The sequence below is a fragment of the Ischnura elegans genome, chromosome X, assembly GCF_921293095.1.
Source record: "Ischnura elegans chromosome X, ioIscEleg1.1, whole genome shotgun sequence".
NCBI lineage: Eukaryota > Metazoa > Arthropoda > Insecta > Odonata > Coenagrionidae > Ischnura > Ischnura elegans.
Window position 1 is genome coordinate 107,304,863 of NC_060259.1, and position 15,230 is coordinate 107,320,092.

A 15,230-nucleotide genomic window follows, 5' to 3' on the forward strand; every position below is an offset into this window, starting at 1 on the left:
GAATCTGTGCTTATATTCTTCCTATCACGTCTAGTTTTCTTAGGACAACTTAACGTATGATTTTGCTTTTATGGAAGTTAAGAAACTTAAGTCATTTGAATATCTTGGTAGCATGAGTAGCTAAAAGTAAATCTATACTGCCAAAACATGTTGTCTTACGATGCCATGCCCTCCTATCCTGTCAAAACTATCGCAACTTTTTGATGGCGATGCTGAATCAACAGCGCTGTTGATTCAGCATCGCCATCAAAAAGTGGCGCCACTTCACATCAGTATATGACCAACCGTCGGTGCGTGAAGACGTTTGTTTTTTTCTCTGGAGATTGTTTGAGAATTTTGTTGCTCGCAGGAATTTACAGCTTATTACATAGTTATTCATGAGAAGCGGCTTAGCTTTCATCAGGCCGAGACAGTGCGTGAATCATTCTGATGACTTAAGTTACGTGTGCGTAGAAATTACCATTAAGGCTCAAAGGCGGAATATTACTCACTTTTCAAGGCAGTGTTATAAGCTTTATTTTGACTTTTGGTTGACCAAGATGGGAAATAATTGGGTCCCCATGTGATGTGTTGCACCTGTGAAAGGCCTCTTGCTGGTTGGACTGAGGTAAAACGTCGTAAGAATCTTGCCGTCCCCATGATTTGGCGGGATCCTAAGGATCATTTTTCAGGCTGTTATTTTTGTTTGAAAAATGAAAGGAATTACTCTGAAGTCAAAACACACAGTAAAATATCCAAACAACTTGCAATCATCGATAACACTGTTCCCTCACTCAGATAATTTAGGAGTTCTGGAACCAATGGATTATGTTAATCTTAGCGGAGATTCAGTAAGTAATCAAGAACGTGAGAATGAAGGATTCGGATTAGAAGGACCCACATTTTGGACCAAATATATCTGATGGACCTCATTTTACAATGAAAGGGGATTTAAATGATCTAGCGCGCGATTTAAATTTGTTCAAAACGCTGGATGAAATCTCAGGATAACGATTAAAGGGTTGTAAATTGCTGGATCCAATTACGAAAATTTCTATGCATCGATCTCGCCATGACAAATTTAAATTACTTTTTTCTCAAGATTTAAAAAAAAAATTGTTGTGATGCTCTCTCTACTCTGGATACTGCTATGGATGAATTTTGAATTCAACACAAATAATTGAAGTTTGTCCAAGGTTATTTTAAACTATAATCTCTAACATAATGGCAATGTGGTTCCCTCAATACTGACAGCTCATGGAACTGACATGAAAGAATCTTACTCGAATATGGAGTTTTATTAGAAAAATTCACTTGGAAAAATATAAGTGGAAAATTTACAGCGACTTGCAAGTAATGGCAATTTTACTAGGCTTACAGCTTGGCCTCACGAAATATTGTTGCTTCGCCTGCGTGTGGGATAGCAGTGTCAGAAAAAACAATACTTGAAAAAGAATTGGTTAAAACGTAAAGCACTGGTTCCTCGTTCCAAAAATGTCATTTTTTAGTCTTTGGTCGATCTGAAAAATATTCTTTTGCCACATTTACATATCAAAAGAGGAAATTTTGTGAAATCCATAGACAAAAATGGAGCTGGTTTTAATTATTTGAAACAAAACTTCCCTAAAGTCAATGAGGCAAACATCAAAGAAGGCATACGTATTGGGTCCCAGATTAGGGAAGTGCTGAAGTATTTGAAATTTCAACCGCAATTCAGTTCAATGAAAAAAACACGCGGAACGCACTCATAAAAAGTATTTGAACACTGTCTAGGAAATTTTATATCTGAAAATTATCGCTATCTGGTGGCTTATCTAATGAAGTCGTGTTAAAAAATGGTCTGCAATACAGTGGTGTCATGGTACCGGAACAAGCCGGAACTCCGTTCCGGTACTGATTAACAAAAGACATAACAGTCAAATAACTCTTTTATCATTTTTGTTGCCTCAAAATTTCTAATATACACATTCGTAACCAAAACAAAAAAAATGTAATAAAATGTGAAAAATAACTTGTAGGTAATAAAAAAACACAGTAATATTTCACTGCTTAAAAAAGTTAAGAAAAGTGCTTTCCCGCACTGCTAATTTAGCCATCGCGTCACTGCTGTAATATGAATTTCAAAATTCACTTTCTCGGCTCACATCATGACCTTTTTCCACGACACCCCGCTGCTGTTAGTGATCACCATCGATGTGTTACTCATTAGTGAGTCCATCGATGGACGCAGTGAGATCTTCCGCAAGGACATTTTACGTATGGAAGAATGGCAAAAAAAACAGCAACATATTATCAGATTACTGCTGGAAACTGAATAGGGTGTTGCCAGATGCTAAATATGCGAGAAATCCTAAAAAAAGCACCCATTTTTTCATATTTTTGTAATTCATCATTTCTTTGCTGAGACGTCATTAAACCGTTATTTAATCTGCTTGTACTAAGAAAACTAGACGTGATGGATAATATTTGAGCTCAGATTCGGAATCAGCATGAAAAACACCTCTATGATCACCCAACAACATGTCTAGGACAGAGAAGAATGTTTTTTGTTGACTAGCGTTATTGGGGCATTTCTCCTTTTCAACGTTCCGAGCAATTGGTTACACTTCCGTTATGCAGGGCTGTCACAAGGGGCGGATTGCAGTATCAACATTGCACTCAGCAGAGCATAAAACCAAAAATTGACACTCTATCTCAGCTTTATGCCACACATATTTGAGTAAAGCTAACTTTTTACGCACCCTCGACCAAAATTCGTGAATTTGGTTCGTAAGTATGATGTAGGCGTGCGGCATGTTATTGACCATCCTACATTGAATGGCCATGGAAATCATAGGCGGATCCAGGGGGGGGGGGGGCACGGGGGCACGTGCCCCCCCACCCCAGACCCTCGAAAATATGCGAGATTTTTAATACGGTCCCATTGTGATTGCGTTCGTTTTGTATTACGAGGTATCGTTGTGCCCCACCCAGAACAAAATCCTGGATACGGCCTTGCTTGTGCCCCTCTCAGAAAAAAATCCTGGATCCGCCCCTGATGGAAATTATATGCTTAAACATGATCTGAGCGTGTATGTTCTCTCCTGGTTGAAATGACAATTGATTAAACTGTTAGACCCAACCGATCTCTACTGATCTTCCGCCGCACGGATAATGGCTATCCCTCGTTCATTATCACCAAGCGTCCCGAATTAATTACGGCATATCGAGTTGCGTTATTAAGGCAAGAGAATGCCTAGTCACGGAAGATGCGATGATATTTGATGTGCATACTTATTTCTTAACCTTTATTTTGCATACTTCAAGGAAATAACCGCAGAGTTGCCATCGGACTACCTTAATGGAGCCACACGCAAGTTCACATGCCTACAATACGAAAACAACTCAGTGGAAAAACCATTTGTGTTGACTGGGATTCGAGCCCGGATATCACCAATTTGAATCAAGGGTTCTATCACTTGAACTACTAAGTAGTATTCTTCCTCTTCGGGAAAATTCGAGGAATGCGGGTTCGAAACTCGGGAAAGGCAAACGATTTTCGTGTAGAATGATCCGTGCTCAATTTTGCACTTCATACTGATTTTAATACAATTTTCAGCCTTCGGTGAGTAATTAGCGTGGTAATGACTTACGGCGCAACGCTCCAGAAGTGACCTACGGGCGGCGAAGAAGTCGTCACACAGGTCTAACCGAATTCAATGGCCATCGGGAGAGGGAGAGATTGAAACCCGCCTCAATAACTGCCCAAGAGGTACACTTCGAACGGTCGGAATCCCGCGAAAAAACTAGCGTGAAATACAATATAAAAATTATGCTCCATTATCAGCTATCACGTACAAGGTGGTTTCACGGGGACGGCTTTCTTTCATTTGCGATTCTGTCACGGATCGGATGATTTTGAGCACAATTATTCGTTGAAGATCTTTCCTGCTCCAGCATAAGCTGGAAAAGCACTTATGTTAGGCATATACTCTGATATGGGATCCGAGATGACGTATATGAATACTAGGCATAGATAATATTCGCATGCAAGAATCGTGCTTCGTACTCACCTATAGATAAAACTCGAAAACCTCATTTGTTGGCATGTCCGGCACGTCGTACTCTTCGCCCAAATACTGTTTCACTTCGTCTAACCATTTACTAAAATGTGCGAGATTCCTCAAGTATATTTCCTCCTCCGCGGGATCGGAAGCCTCAGCCTGGACGCTGGTTACCTTGAGCTGCTGCTTAATGGATGACTCGAGCTCCTTAATGGCTACCTCGAAATTCTTTCTGGCTTCCTGGAGCTGCTGACTGGGTACCTCGATCTGTGAGCTGCATCCACCATGCTGGGCGATGCTGTGCTGGGCGACAGCTCCCCCATGGACGATGCCTACTTCTGACAGGGCGCTGGAATCCGCTGCCTGTAACCTTAGCTCCTGTGGCGTGATATTAGGTTCCTCAGGGAATGTACTCCACGTCTTATCAACGGCTTCCGCCTCGATTTGTGAGCTGGATCCTCCCTGCTGTGCGATGCCTTGCTGTGCGATGCTTTGCTGGGCGATGCCTTGCTGTGCGGTGCCTTGCTGGGGGAAAGGTCCTTCATGAACGTGGCCTACTTCTGACAGGGCGCTGGATTCCGCTGGCTGTAACCTTAGCTCCTGTGTCGTGATATTAGGTTCCTCAGGGAATGTACTCCACGTCTTATCAACGGCTTCCACCTCGATCTGTGAGCTGGATCCTTCCTGCTGTGCGATGCCTTGCTGCGCGATGACTTGCTGGGAGAAAGGTCCTTCATGAACGTGGCCTACTTCCGACAGGTCGCTGGAATCCGCTGGCTGTAACCTTAGCTCCCGTGGCGTGATATTAGGTTCCTCAGGGAATGTACTCCACGTCATATCAACGGCTTCCGCCTCTATCTGTGAGCTGGATCCTCCATGCTGTGCGATGCTTTGCTGGGCGAAAGGTCCTTCATGTACGTGGCCTACTTCTGACAGGGCGCTGGATTCCGCAGGCTGTAACCATAGCTCCTGTGGCGTGATATTAGGTTCCTCAGGGAATGTACTCCACGTCTTATCAACGGCTTCCGCCTCGTTCGATGTCGAGGGGGAGACATGAGCGTCAGTTTTGGTCAGGGGATCTGCTTGGTCCTCCTTTATTGGTCCTCCTCCATTAAGGTTTGCATCCGCGGCGGCTTCATGTTCCTCCTGATGAATAACCAACCACAATGTTTTTCGTACTCCCTCCTCTTTATAGGAAATACAGCACTGACGCGCTCGTGACATGCCGTTGGTGTCCACGTAATGACTGCGCGTGATTAAAGAAAACGTGCTCTTTGATTTCCCCTGGTCGATTCCTTCCCTGGCGCCACCCATCTTCGTGTTTTCCATCCCGTCAACCTAGCTCCCACCCCTGATTACTATGTCTGCCGCCTCCACGATGAAGGCACTCCGGCACCTTTTGTCAGATCTGCTTCCCCTCCATCCCCTCCGCGACTGCCCGCCAACGCCACGGCCCCGGCCGGCGTCTGCTTGTCTGTCTCGCGTCCCCATGTCGCGAGGTAGCCTGTTTCTAACAAAATGTTACAATTGGGGATTCTTCAGCCAGCCACACGCCGTGTTGTCTCCCATCTCGCGTTACAAGTCACATCTTGCGTCGTTGACGGCGGAGCGGTTCGAATATAAATATAAATATCAAGGGAAGCAGGCTTTAATTTAACGGTTGTGTATGGTTACTTTTGAATTTTTTTTCGTAAATGACACGAATAACGTGACTTATGGTGAAACAATAAAAAAATTCATAATTAGACTAAGTTAAATAGTGTACATAGCATGCATGTGTTAATAGCATAGATGTTCGCAATTATTCTTGTTGGAGTTGCAGTTCACGAGTTACGGAGAATGCAAAAGTGACAATAAAAAATAACGTATCTCAATAGCTATAAGTCAACGTTTCATGTTAAATTCATGCTGACATAATCGATCGAATTCAAAACTTTCAAAGCTATTCATAGCGAGAGCAAGTATAGTGTGTTGGGCAAACATTGAGAGATCGCTGTGCACTCAATGGTGTGCTGTGAGCGTTTTATAAAAACCGTTTAAAAAGGGTTCTTAATTCCCCTATGGTAATGTTAGAAACTTCATAAATGGCTGAATGGAGGTAAGGAACTCGCAGTAACAAATTTTTGCAGTGGTCCCACCCCCAATTTTATCAAAAATTTATAATTTATGTTAGTTTAAGGCATCGTTGTAAAGGAGTTAATGGAGTGTATATACAAATACATGGCTAAAAGTCCCAAACGTGAGAGAAGTTTGACTTGCATTTATCGTACAGCATAACACTCCCTGCTGTAAAAACGCCACTCTCTCCCGTGGGGTATTCCATACTCCCCAGACACAGGTCATGTCACCAAATGTGATGCTGAATCCTCCTCTGAACTTGAGTGCAAAACACATACCTTGCGAAAAGTCATTCTCAATTCTGCTAGCTTACATTGGCAATCAATTGACAGTCATGACCGTAGAATTCAGTTAATTGTATCGGCATTGTAAATTCATTGATATGTTGCATAATTAACCTGGATATTATGGAAGGAAAACTTGAAAGCTAAATTTCTTCCCATACATAACCTATGCATGATGTGCAATCATTCCCAAACCAAACTTAATATCAATTAAGAGGTCCATTCTATACCTAGGAACCAATCTACTTAATGATATAGGTACCAGCCTATTTACAAATTTAAGAAAATAAAAGGAAAAATATTATTTTTCTCAAAGAATGTATAATGTTGATAAATAAAATTGACATTTTGCATCAATTCCTAATTAAAATTATGTGTAAATATTATTGACCATGTTACGTGTTTAAGTAATATAGGTTGATGCATGGTAGAGAGGTACAGGACAGAGAATGCATGGTAGATGCATTCTCTGTCCTGTTGTGTAAAAAAATGAAATGGTTATTCTTTGTGTATACATATCTATGTTGGGAAAATTTCAATTTTTGTATAACAACACAAGCAATGGCATGAATTCATTTGTGGAAGGCCGTCTTGATACTGGTGCTTCCCAGATAACACGGCATTTGTATTACATCAATAATACACAAAAAATACGTGACCAAATACATATGTATAAGATGGAATACGATCGTATTACATCGGTATATTTCACGTAGAAGTGGTTCAAAAGTCCCTATGGATGTATGTATTCGTGCGTATTACAAATTGGAAATCTGAATACCCATACATGAATTATACATATGTATAAGATGGAATACAATCGTATTACGTCTGTATATTTCACGTAAAAGTGGCTCAAAAGTCCCTCAGGATGTATGTATACATGCGTATTACAAATTGGAAATCTGAATATCCTTACATGTAATATACATGTGTATCTGCAGGCCCTCGTACACGAATTATACATATTGATTTTCTGACCCACATCCACTTAATATCAATATGGATCAAACGGATGAATAAATTAAGGAAACCAGAACATACAGATAATAAAACATTTATTCAAAGAGAAAAATAAAATAATTCACACAAATAACAAGTGTGGCCATGAATATTGCTAACAAGCATTAAGGGCCAGCAAACAGTAGGTGAAACTTAGTTTTTAAAAAATGGCACAAAGATAAATCAAGTACAAACAATGGTTTGAGTTGGAAAATAGAAAAAAATGTTAGCACGGAACAAGCGTTGTAACCCATTGCACAAGAAGAAACCTGAATTCAGGAAACCAACTCTGCACAATTAGCCACTTTCTGAAAGGAGAAAAGAAGAAGTCAAGTTTAAAAGTCATGCAAAAATATATCTTTTTGTAAGATTTGAATAGGAGTTCAAGGCCTTTCAATTTTATTTTTTTTCAATTCATATAGGCAGTCAGTATTCTGTGAAGTCTGTAATTTTAGTACTAATTCTGTATTCTGAATGCAAATGAAAGTTTGGCCTCTCTGCTAGATTCCAGACATAAGTTTTAAATTTTTTCATTTACCAATCATGTCGAGGTCCCACCTAGCACAAATTTGACCTTGTCCTTTGAGAAATCATATATTTTGGGGATATGCTTTCATTTTACAAAATTAATAGCTTTTCTCTTAAGAAGAATGAGAAATATGAGAAAAGATCATATGACTACTTTTAAATATAAATTAACTAGGAAAACGTGAATCCATTGGTATGCTTATTTATTACATGATACTAATATATTAGTACCATGATTTAGTAGCGGATGACTCACACAGAAAAAATATAAACTTGTGATATCAAATTTTCAAACAAATAAATTTCATACATAACCGATAATTTCAGGCTTAACTTTAAGAAACCTCTCCATTATGGTAAAAAAAATTTCCCTCAAAGCTTACCTCGGTATTAACAATTCCACCTGGTCTTCTGGCTTTGCTTCGTCGTCTTTTCCGTAATCCATTCTCCTCTTGTCCAGGCCAAGCTATTTACATCGTCGCCTGCTGGGTATTATTATTATTATTATTATTATTACATAAATTGTTACAAGTCGACCATAATGTCGGGTGGTAACATAAAATCAGGAAGCACATAATACAGAGAAAAAGAACCAGAATATATATCCATGATAAAAATAACACCCTAATTCTAATCACATACAACTAAGAATTTAACATTATCCCAATAAAACAATTTTAAAACAATCCATTAAATACATTAATTATAATATAATACAACTAAAAAATAAGCATTGACCCAACTTCAAACTCTCTTTTTGAACCATTATGTACTAAATCAATAGGTCAGTGCTTCACACTTCTTCCTAAAAATTTTGGCATTTGATAAATTTTGGCATTTGGTATGCGCGAAAGAGCATGAAAAGAAAATTATAATTAATTAATTTGGCCCGTACGCACCTTTTTCTTACATATAATGACAAACTTTCGCATGAAAATTACGTATTTATCTTGTGTTAATAATAATGACGAAATGCACCTTGATTGACTGCATTTCAAGATGAAAGAAATATTACATTTTGCTTTAAGGGAACCGATATTACACGACCAATACTTCTTGTTCGTTAAATAATTAGAAGTAGAGGGCAAAACCGCTCGGAACCTCGAGGAATCTATTAGTGACAAGGCTACGCTGATAAGTCTACGGTCAAAGATATTATGACTAAAGCATAGGATAACTAGGAATGCAAGAACTACAATACAGTAGGTTGTGGTAATAAACATCCCATACAAAAAAATCTGTGCTGTGACTGCACTAAATCTGCACTGTAACTGGACTAAACTCTGTGTTTAGCACAGTCACAGTACACTTTTCTGTACTAGACTGTACTATGGCAGCTAGAATTCGAGAACAACTGTACTGTAACAGTGCTGGATCACTGTGCTTGAACTGTGCTAGAGCTCAGACTGCACTGTGACTGGGCTGGGTAACATGACTGGAGCTGTACTATGGCTCAAACTAGACTGTGACTGGGCTGGGTAACTGGACTGGAACTGTACTATAGCTCAAACTGGACTGTGACAGGGCTAGAAAACATGACTGGAAGTGTACTGTGGCTAAAAGTGGGCTGTGACTGGGCTGGGTGACATGACTGGAACTGTACTATGGCTCAAACAGCACTGTGACAGGGCTGGACTTAAACTAGTCATTGACGGGAGAAAGTATTTCCTATATTATTTCATATTACGATCAACTATCATTTCCATGAGAATATGAATGCGTAAATTATATAAAAATTTATGTTGACATTACCGCGGCTATACATAGCTCCAGCTTGCTTATTATTTTGGTAAAGCATGGTCAAAAGAACAACTTCCGCCGATACTCAGCCATCTTTGTTGGACAGCATTGGTGTTGAACGGGTTGTAACATTGTGACTACGTAGATTTCCGCGGTGTTCAGGTTCCAATTTCTCCATATTTCCGGTGCAACCGCGTCGGTTTGTTGGTGATGACAACAGTTTCGCTGGCACTGCTGCCAGCGTCTTCAGGTCGAAGATGATGCCGGTCCACGATTTTCGTCCTCCTTATATAGGGGGTCAGTCCCGCCAGTTGTGGCTGCCGCTCTCCTATTGGTCCGCCTAATGAGCCTCCTCCAGTGGGCATCCAGATGGTAGCCGTCGTCTCTGTTAAAATTGTCCGTCCGGGCTATCTCAATGGATTCGCGGGTGAGTCTGGGAAAATATCTGCCTTCTTTCACTATTATCTTGGCGTCGTCAAACTTAATGTCATGTCCCGGGGTCCAGGCGTGCTCCGATATGGCAGACAGCTGGAATTGCCTGTTTTTCGTTGCCCTTCGGTGCTCTTGCATCCGTATCTTGAGTGAACGGCAAGTCTCACCGATGTATGTTTTTCCACATGAGCAAGGGACCTTGTAAACACCTTCATGAAGGTCGTGCTGTAGTCTGTCTTTGGCTGTGGGCAGCAAGTCACCAATTTTTGTCGTACAGTTAAACCTGGTGGTGATTCCGTGCTTTTTCAGGGCCCTGGCAATCCTTTCGGTGGTCCCTGCGACGTAGGGAATGACGGCCCAAGCTCTTTCGTCCTCCGTTTTTTCACTTGAAAGTGGTTTTCTTTTAATGGTCCTTTTCAGGGCCGAATCCGGGTAGCCATTCTTTTTCAATGCTGCAATTAGATGTTTCTCTTCTTCTGCCAGCGACTCAGCATCCGAAACGCGGCGGGCCCGGTGAAAAAGTGTATTTATCAAGGATGCCTTTTGCACAGGATGGTGGTGCGAGGCATAGTCTAGATACCGGTCCGTATGCGTGGCTTTCCGATATACAGAGTGCCCGAGGTGACCGTCACTCCTTTTCTTTACCAAGACGTCCAAAAAAGGTAGCTGGCCGTCTTTCTCTAACTCCATGGTGAATTATATATCCTTGTGTTGGGAATTCAGGTGCAGTAGGAATTCCTGTAGATTTTCCTTGCCGTGGGGCCAGATGATAAAGGTATCATCCACATATCGAATCCAAAGGGATGGTTTGTGCTTCGCAGAGGCCAGTGCCTTTTTCTCAAATTGCTCCATATACAGGTTCGCTATCACTGGTGACAAAGGCGAACCCATTGCTGCGCCTTTTATCTGCTCGTAGTAATTATTGTTCCACAGAAAATACGAGTTCTCAAGACAATATTGCACTAATGACGGGAAATCTTTAGGCAATCCAACTTTTGTGAGTTCTTTGATAATATCTACTGAGTCTTTAACGGGAACACGGGTGAACAGCGAAACGACGTCAAAACTGACTAAGAGGTCGTTCTTAGTAATGGTGGTGCTATTTAGGATTTCAATGAAATGGACAGAATTCTTCACAAGGGACTCAGTCTTTCCCACAAACTGTTGCAATGATTGAGAGAGATACTTTGATAAGAGGTAAGTGGGGGCACCGATTTGACTCACTATAGGTCGCAGTGGAACTCCTTCCTTGTGGATCTTCGGTAACCCATATAATCTTGGTGGTTTTGCGGCACGTGGTATGAGGTTCCGCTGCGTCTCCTGAGGGATGGATGACCTCTTGATGAGTTCCTTCACTTGTCGCTCTATCCTGGTGGTAGGGTTCGATTTCAGCTGCTGATATGCAGGATCGTCCAGAAGTTGGGAGATTTTTTCGTTGTAGTCCTTTCTGGTCATGAGAACGGTTGCGTTGCCTTTATCCGCTCTCAGTATGATGAGGCTCTCATCGCTCTTGAGTTTTGACAGAGCTTCCCTCTCAGCAGCGGATAAGTTTTGCTTAGGTGGTTTAGCAGTGCGGAGAATGTGAGAGACATCCTCTCTTATTTCAGCGGCGTCATCTTTTGGGAGCTTCCTAATGGCAGATTCAACCTCCGTGATGATCCTCTCCATAGGTAAATTCCTGGGAGCTATGGCGAAGTTATGTCCTTTAGATAGCACTGAGGTGGTAGCGTCGTCTAGTACTCTCTCGGTCAGGTTAACCACAGATCTATCCCGTAGATGTTGATCTGAAGGGTGTTGCCTGTTTTGCAACTTGTCGAACTTCTTTATCTGCGTCTTTCGGGCAGTTATTTCCACGTTTTGAGATGTGAAATAAGTTATCTTCTCAATCTTGTCCCAATCGGTTGCATTCAATGAGCTGCTCAACTGTAAGTGAATCTTGTATAGTTCTTCGGAGCAGCGGTGGAGTGAGAGGCGAGTATGATGCACGCGTTCCCTAAGCAGGGCCTTGCTGGCTCGAAGCAAGATCCTTTCAATAAGAAACTGTTGTCATCACCAACAAACCGACGCGGTTGCACCGGAAATATGGAGAAATTGGGTTGTAACATTACTTGTTTACGTGCTCTGAATTCTACGCTGTACGATGGATGCGTCGATGTAAGATCGACGCTAAGAACGTGAAGAAGTGAACTTTACTTCAATTACATCAAAATTAGCTACTTAGCCGGGAATTTTTCTTGCTGGTGAAGTGATATCGTCGATTTTGCTGAAATCCGTGTGGTTCGCGATGAATCAACTTTCCACGATTGATTCCGACGACTCGCAATCTACTCCTTGCGAAGCACGAGAGAGTTAAAAAAGACATCTTTATTTATACTCTGCTGCTGGGGGTAAGTACTCAACTTTCTAAAACTAAATTCAGACAAACTTAAACAGTCAAATTTTGACGTAACACTTTATTAGATATCAGTATGTAATGTGATTTCCTTTTAATTTCAGGAAGGAAGCCAAAGAGGCAAATGAATTGAGCGGCCATGCCTTAACAAGACTTTCATTTTTATGTTTATAATCATGAGTATATTTGTATTTAATAAATTTCTTTATTTTCATATCTTATTGTCATTTATTGTGCTCCACGGCGTTAGTACTGAAATTTCATCAACAAAAACTATCGAGGTGGGCATAGATATTTGTGGCAACTAGACAAATAGCACTGAAGTAAATTTTGATGGTTTTTATGTTGAGTGCCCGTTGATGTGCAGAATAGGATTTGTCAATTTTTCTCATAGAACCTAAGTGCTTCGATAGCAATATTTTTAGTACCATAAACTTTGTTCATATTAAGGAAATGGAACGTAACAAATTCAGTGAGTGTCTGTTAGGAATATGGTTTATCTTTCCTTAGACTAGTCAACATTCGAATGAGTGTAGTCGTTTTGGCCACTGTTATCTCTTTGCGGTTTTCTGATTGGATCAGGCAACCAATCTTCAAACACCTAAAAAGGGAACTATATATCTCTGCTAATTGGCCTATATTGATTTAATTCTGCTTCTTGTTTTCAATAAGATGTTCAGGGAATGTAATAGCCACATCAAGACTGTCAATTATTGATTCATGGAAAGAGTATTACAGTAAAAACTGTGCTATGGCAGCTGCACTGTGGCTGTGCTATGGCAACTGCACTATGACTGCGCTAAGGCAACTGTACTGCGACTGTGCTATGACAACTCCAATGTGACTGTGCTATGACAACTCCGCTGTGACTGTGCTATGGCAACTGCACTCTGACCGTGCTATAACCGTACTGTGATGTTTCAATTCGAGTGCAGTTTAAGTAGAGTCACAGTACAGCCCTTTTAGCACAGTTACAGTGCAGCTTTAGTACAGCCACAGCACAGATTTTTTTGTATGGGCAGCGACAAAAAACAACTTACACGTGAACGAAAACATTCCTTTAAACAATTTTTTCTGCTCTTAATTAAGAGAAGAAAAAATGTAACTTCAGCCGCGAAGCACGGAATTACTATACGACGCATAATCTATTAATTTATACGTACAAGATTGACATTACTATGTTTTACCATATAACTTCAATAGACACTAGTCTCCTCGATACATAACTCAACAAAAAAGGAAAACAATAGCCAAACATAAAATAATTATATTATCCAAATATACTCGAATAACATAATTAATGTAGTCTATGTAGGCGTACAATACAATAAAAGATAAATCATACCTTACCTTAATAATCCAGTGACAGGAAACTGCTGGAGCTGGCTTGCACGAATCGCAATAACGTGTGGGATTGAAGCACATTTCCAGCAAAACATAGCTTCGGGTTGAGCACACCATACACACGCACCGGTTATCGAGGATTAAAACACTATGTCAATTCTTCCAATAAGTATAATAATACAAACAAATATAAAATTAACTATACATCAGTAGCTAGTTAGTAACGGATTTCCTTTTGTTTATTAGCGTAGATGCCGGAGTTCCTCCTACAGCACGTTCTCGTAGTCTCGAACGAAATGCCGAGGTTTACTGTCAACGAAATTATAACTGTATCACTCCCACTCACTTCCCTAGCGACAGTGAGCCGCGGAATTGAGAATTTAATTTTTTGTCTAAACAGTTACATTAAAATATTGTTTAAAAAATCAAACTTCGCTTTTACTTTTGATCCGTGCAAATACTATGTTTTGTATTTTTCATGTATTGTGAACCATTTTTCCATGTGTATATTTCGCGGATAGAAACTGAATTTTACATATGTAATACGTCTGTATTTCGCGTGCATTTACAAAATTAGCATAAATAGCCGCCATATTTACTACCCTTGCTCACATCGACCAGTATATGATTTATTTTTAAGCTTTCTGGGTATAAATTCGAATGGATGAATGATCATTAAAATAGGGAAATCTGGCGTTTGCTGTGAACATATTCCCAGACGGCACAGGAAGTTTTCGTACCTAAATACGAGGGTGGACAATCAAGATACAAAAATCGCGCTTAGGAAGTTACTTAGAAGGTTTTGTTTCTTTATTTCCTTTAATGACGAAAAAAGATGCAAGAGGACTGGCAAATTCATATGCATCGATAAAATTGTATCTCATCGATAAAACTGTATTCGGTCTGGGACTATTTTCTTTCGCGGGTGGTGCCATCTGGTGTCATCGTGCCATATCCTCCTAGAAAGATCACATGCCTTCACAAGCCGTTGGAGATGACATGGTTAACGTCACGTCTCACCTCATTTCAGGGATTTTTGTGGTTAAGTTTGTGAAAAATAGTGTCTGGTAATGGTGAAGTTTCCCTTATTCTTTAATTTCATTCTCTGGGCTTCAGAAACGTGTTTGTGAGATATTTTTGTTAAAAATGCCTTCCGTGTGTGTAATGTCGGGATGTAATGGAAACTCCGGGACATGGCTCAAGTTTTTAGCTTTCCAAAAGATCCTGAGTTGAAGAAGAAGTGCATTTGGGCGATAAGAAGAAAACATTTCACCCCCACGAAAAACTGTGAGGTATGTACTCTTTCTCGCTGTAATTATTTGGATGTAATTTTAAGTTAGAAGTGGCTTCGGGATGTTGATGCATCAA

The 15,230-nt window shown here is 40.5% G+C and overlaps 1 protein-coding gene across 1 annotated transcript; it reads right to left on the reverse strand.

The window, feature by feature from the left end:
• Positions 1-5,380: 5,380 nt before the first annotated feature.
• On the reverse strand, positions 5,381-14,887 carry LOC124171246. Its single transcript, XM_046550389.1, has 3 exons — positions 14,883-14,887; positions 11,338-12,152; positions 5,381-5,532 (listed from the first exon to the last, which is right to left on the reverse strand). The coding sequence occupies exons 1-3, from the start codon at positions 14,885-14,887 to the stop codon at positions 5,381-5,383; spliced, it is 972 nt and encodes a 323-aa protein (XP_046406345.1).
• Positions 14,888-15,230: the final 343 nt, after the last annotated feature.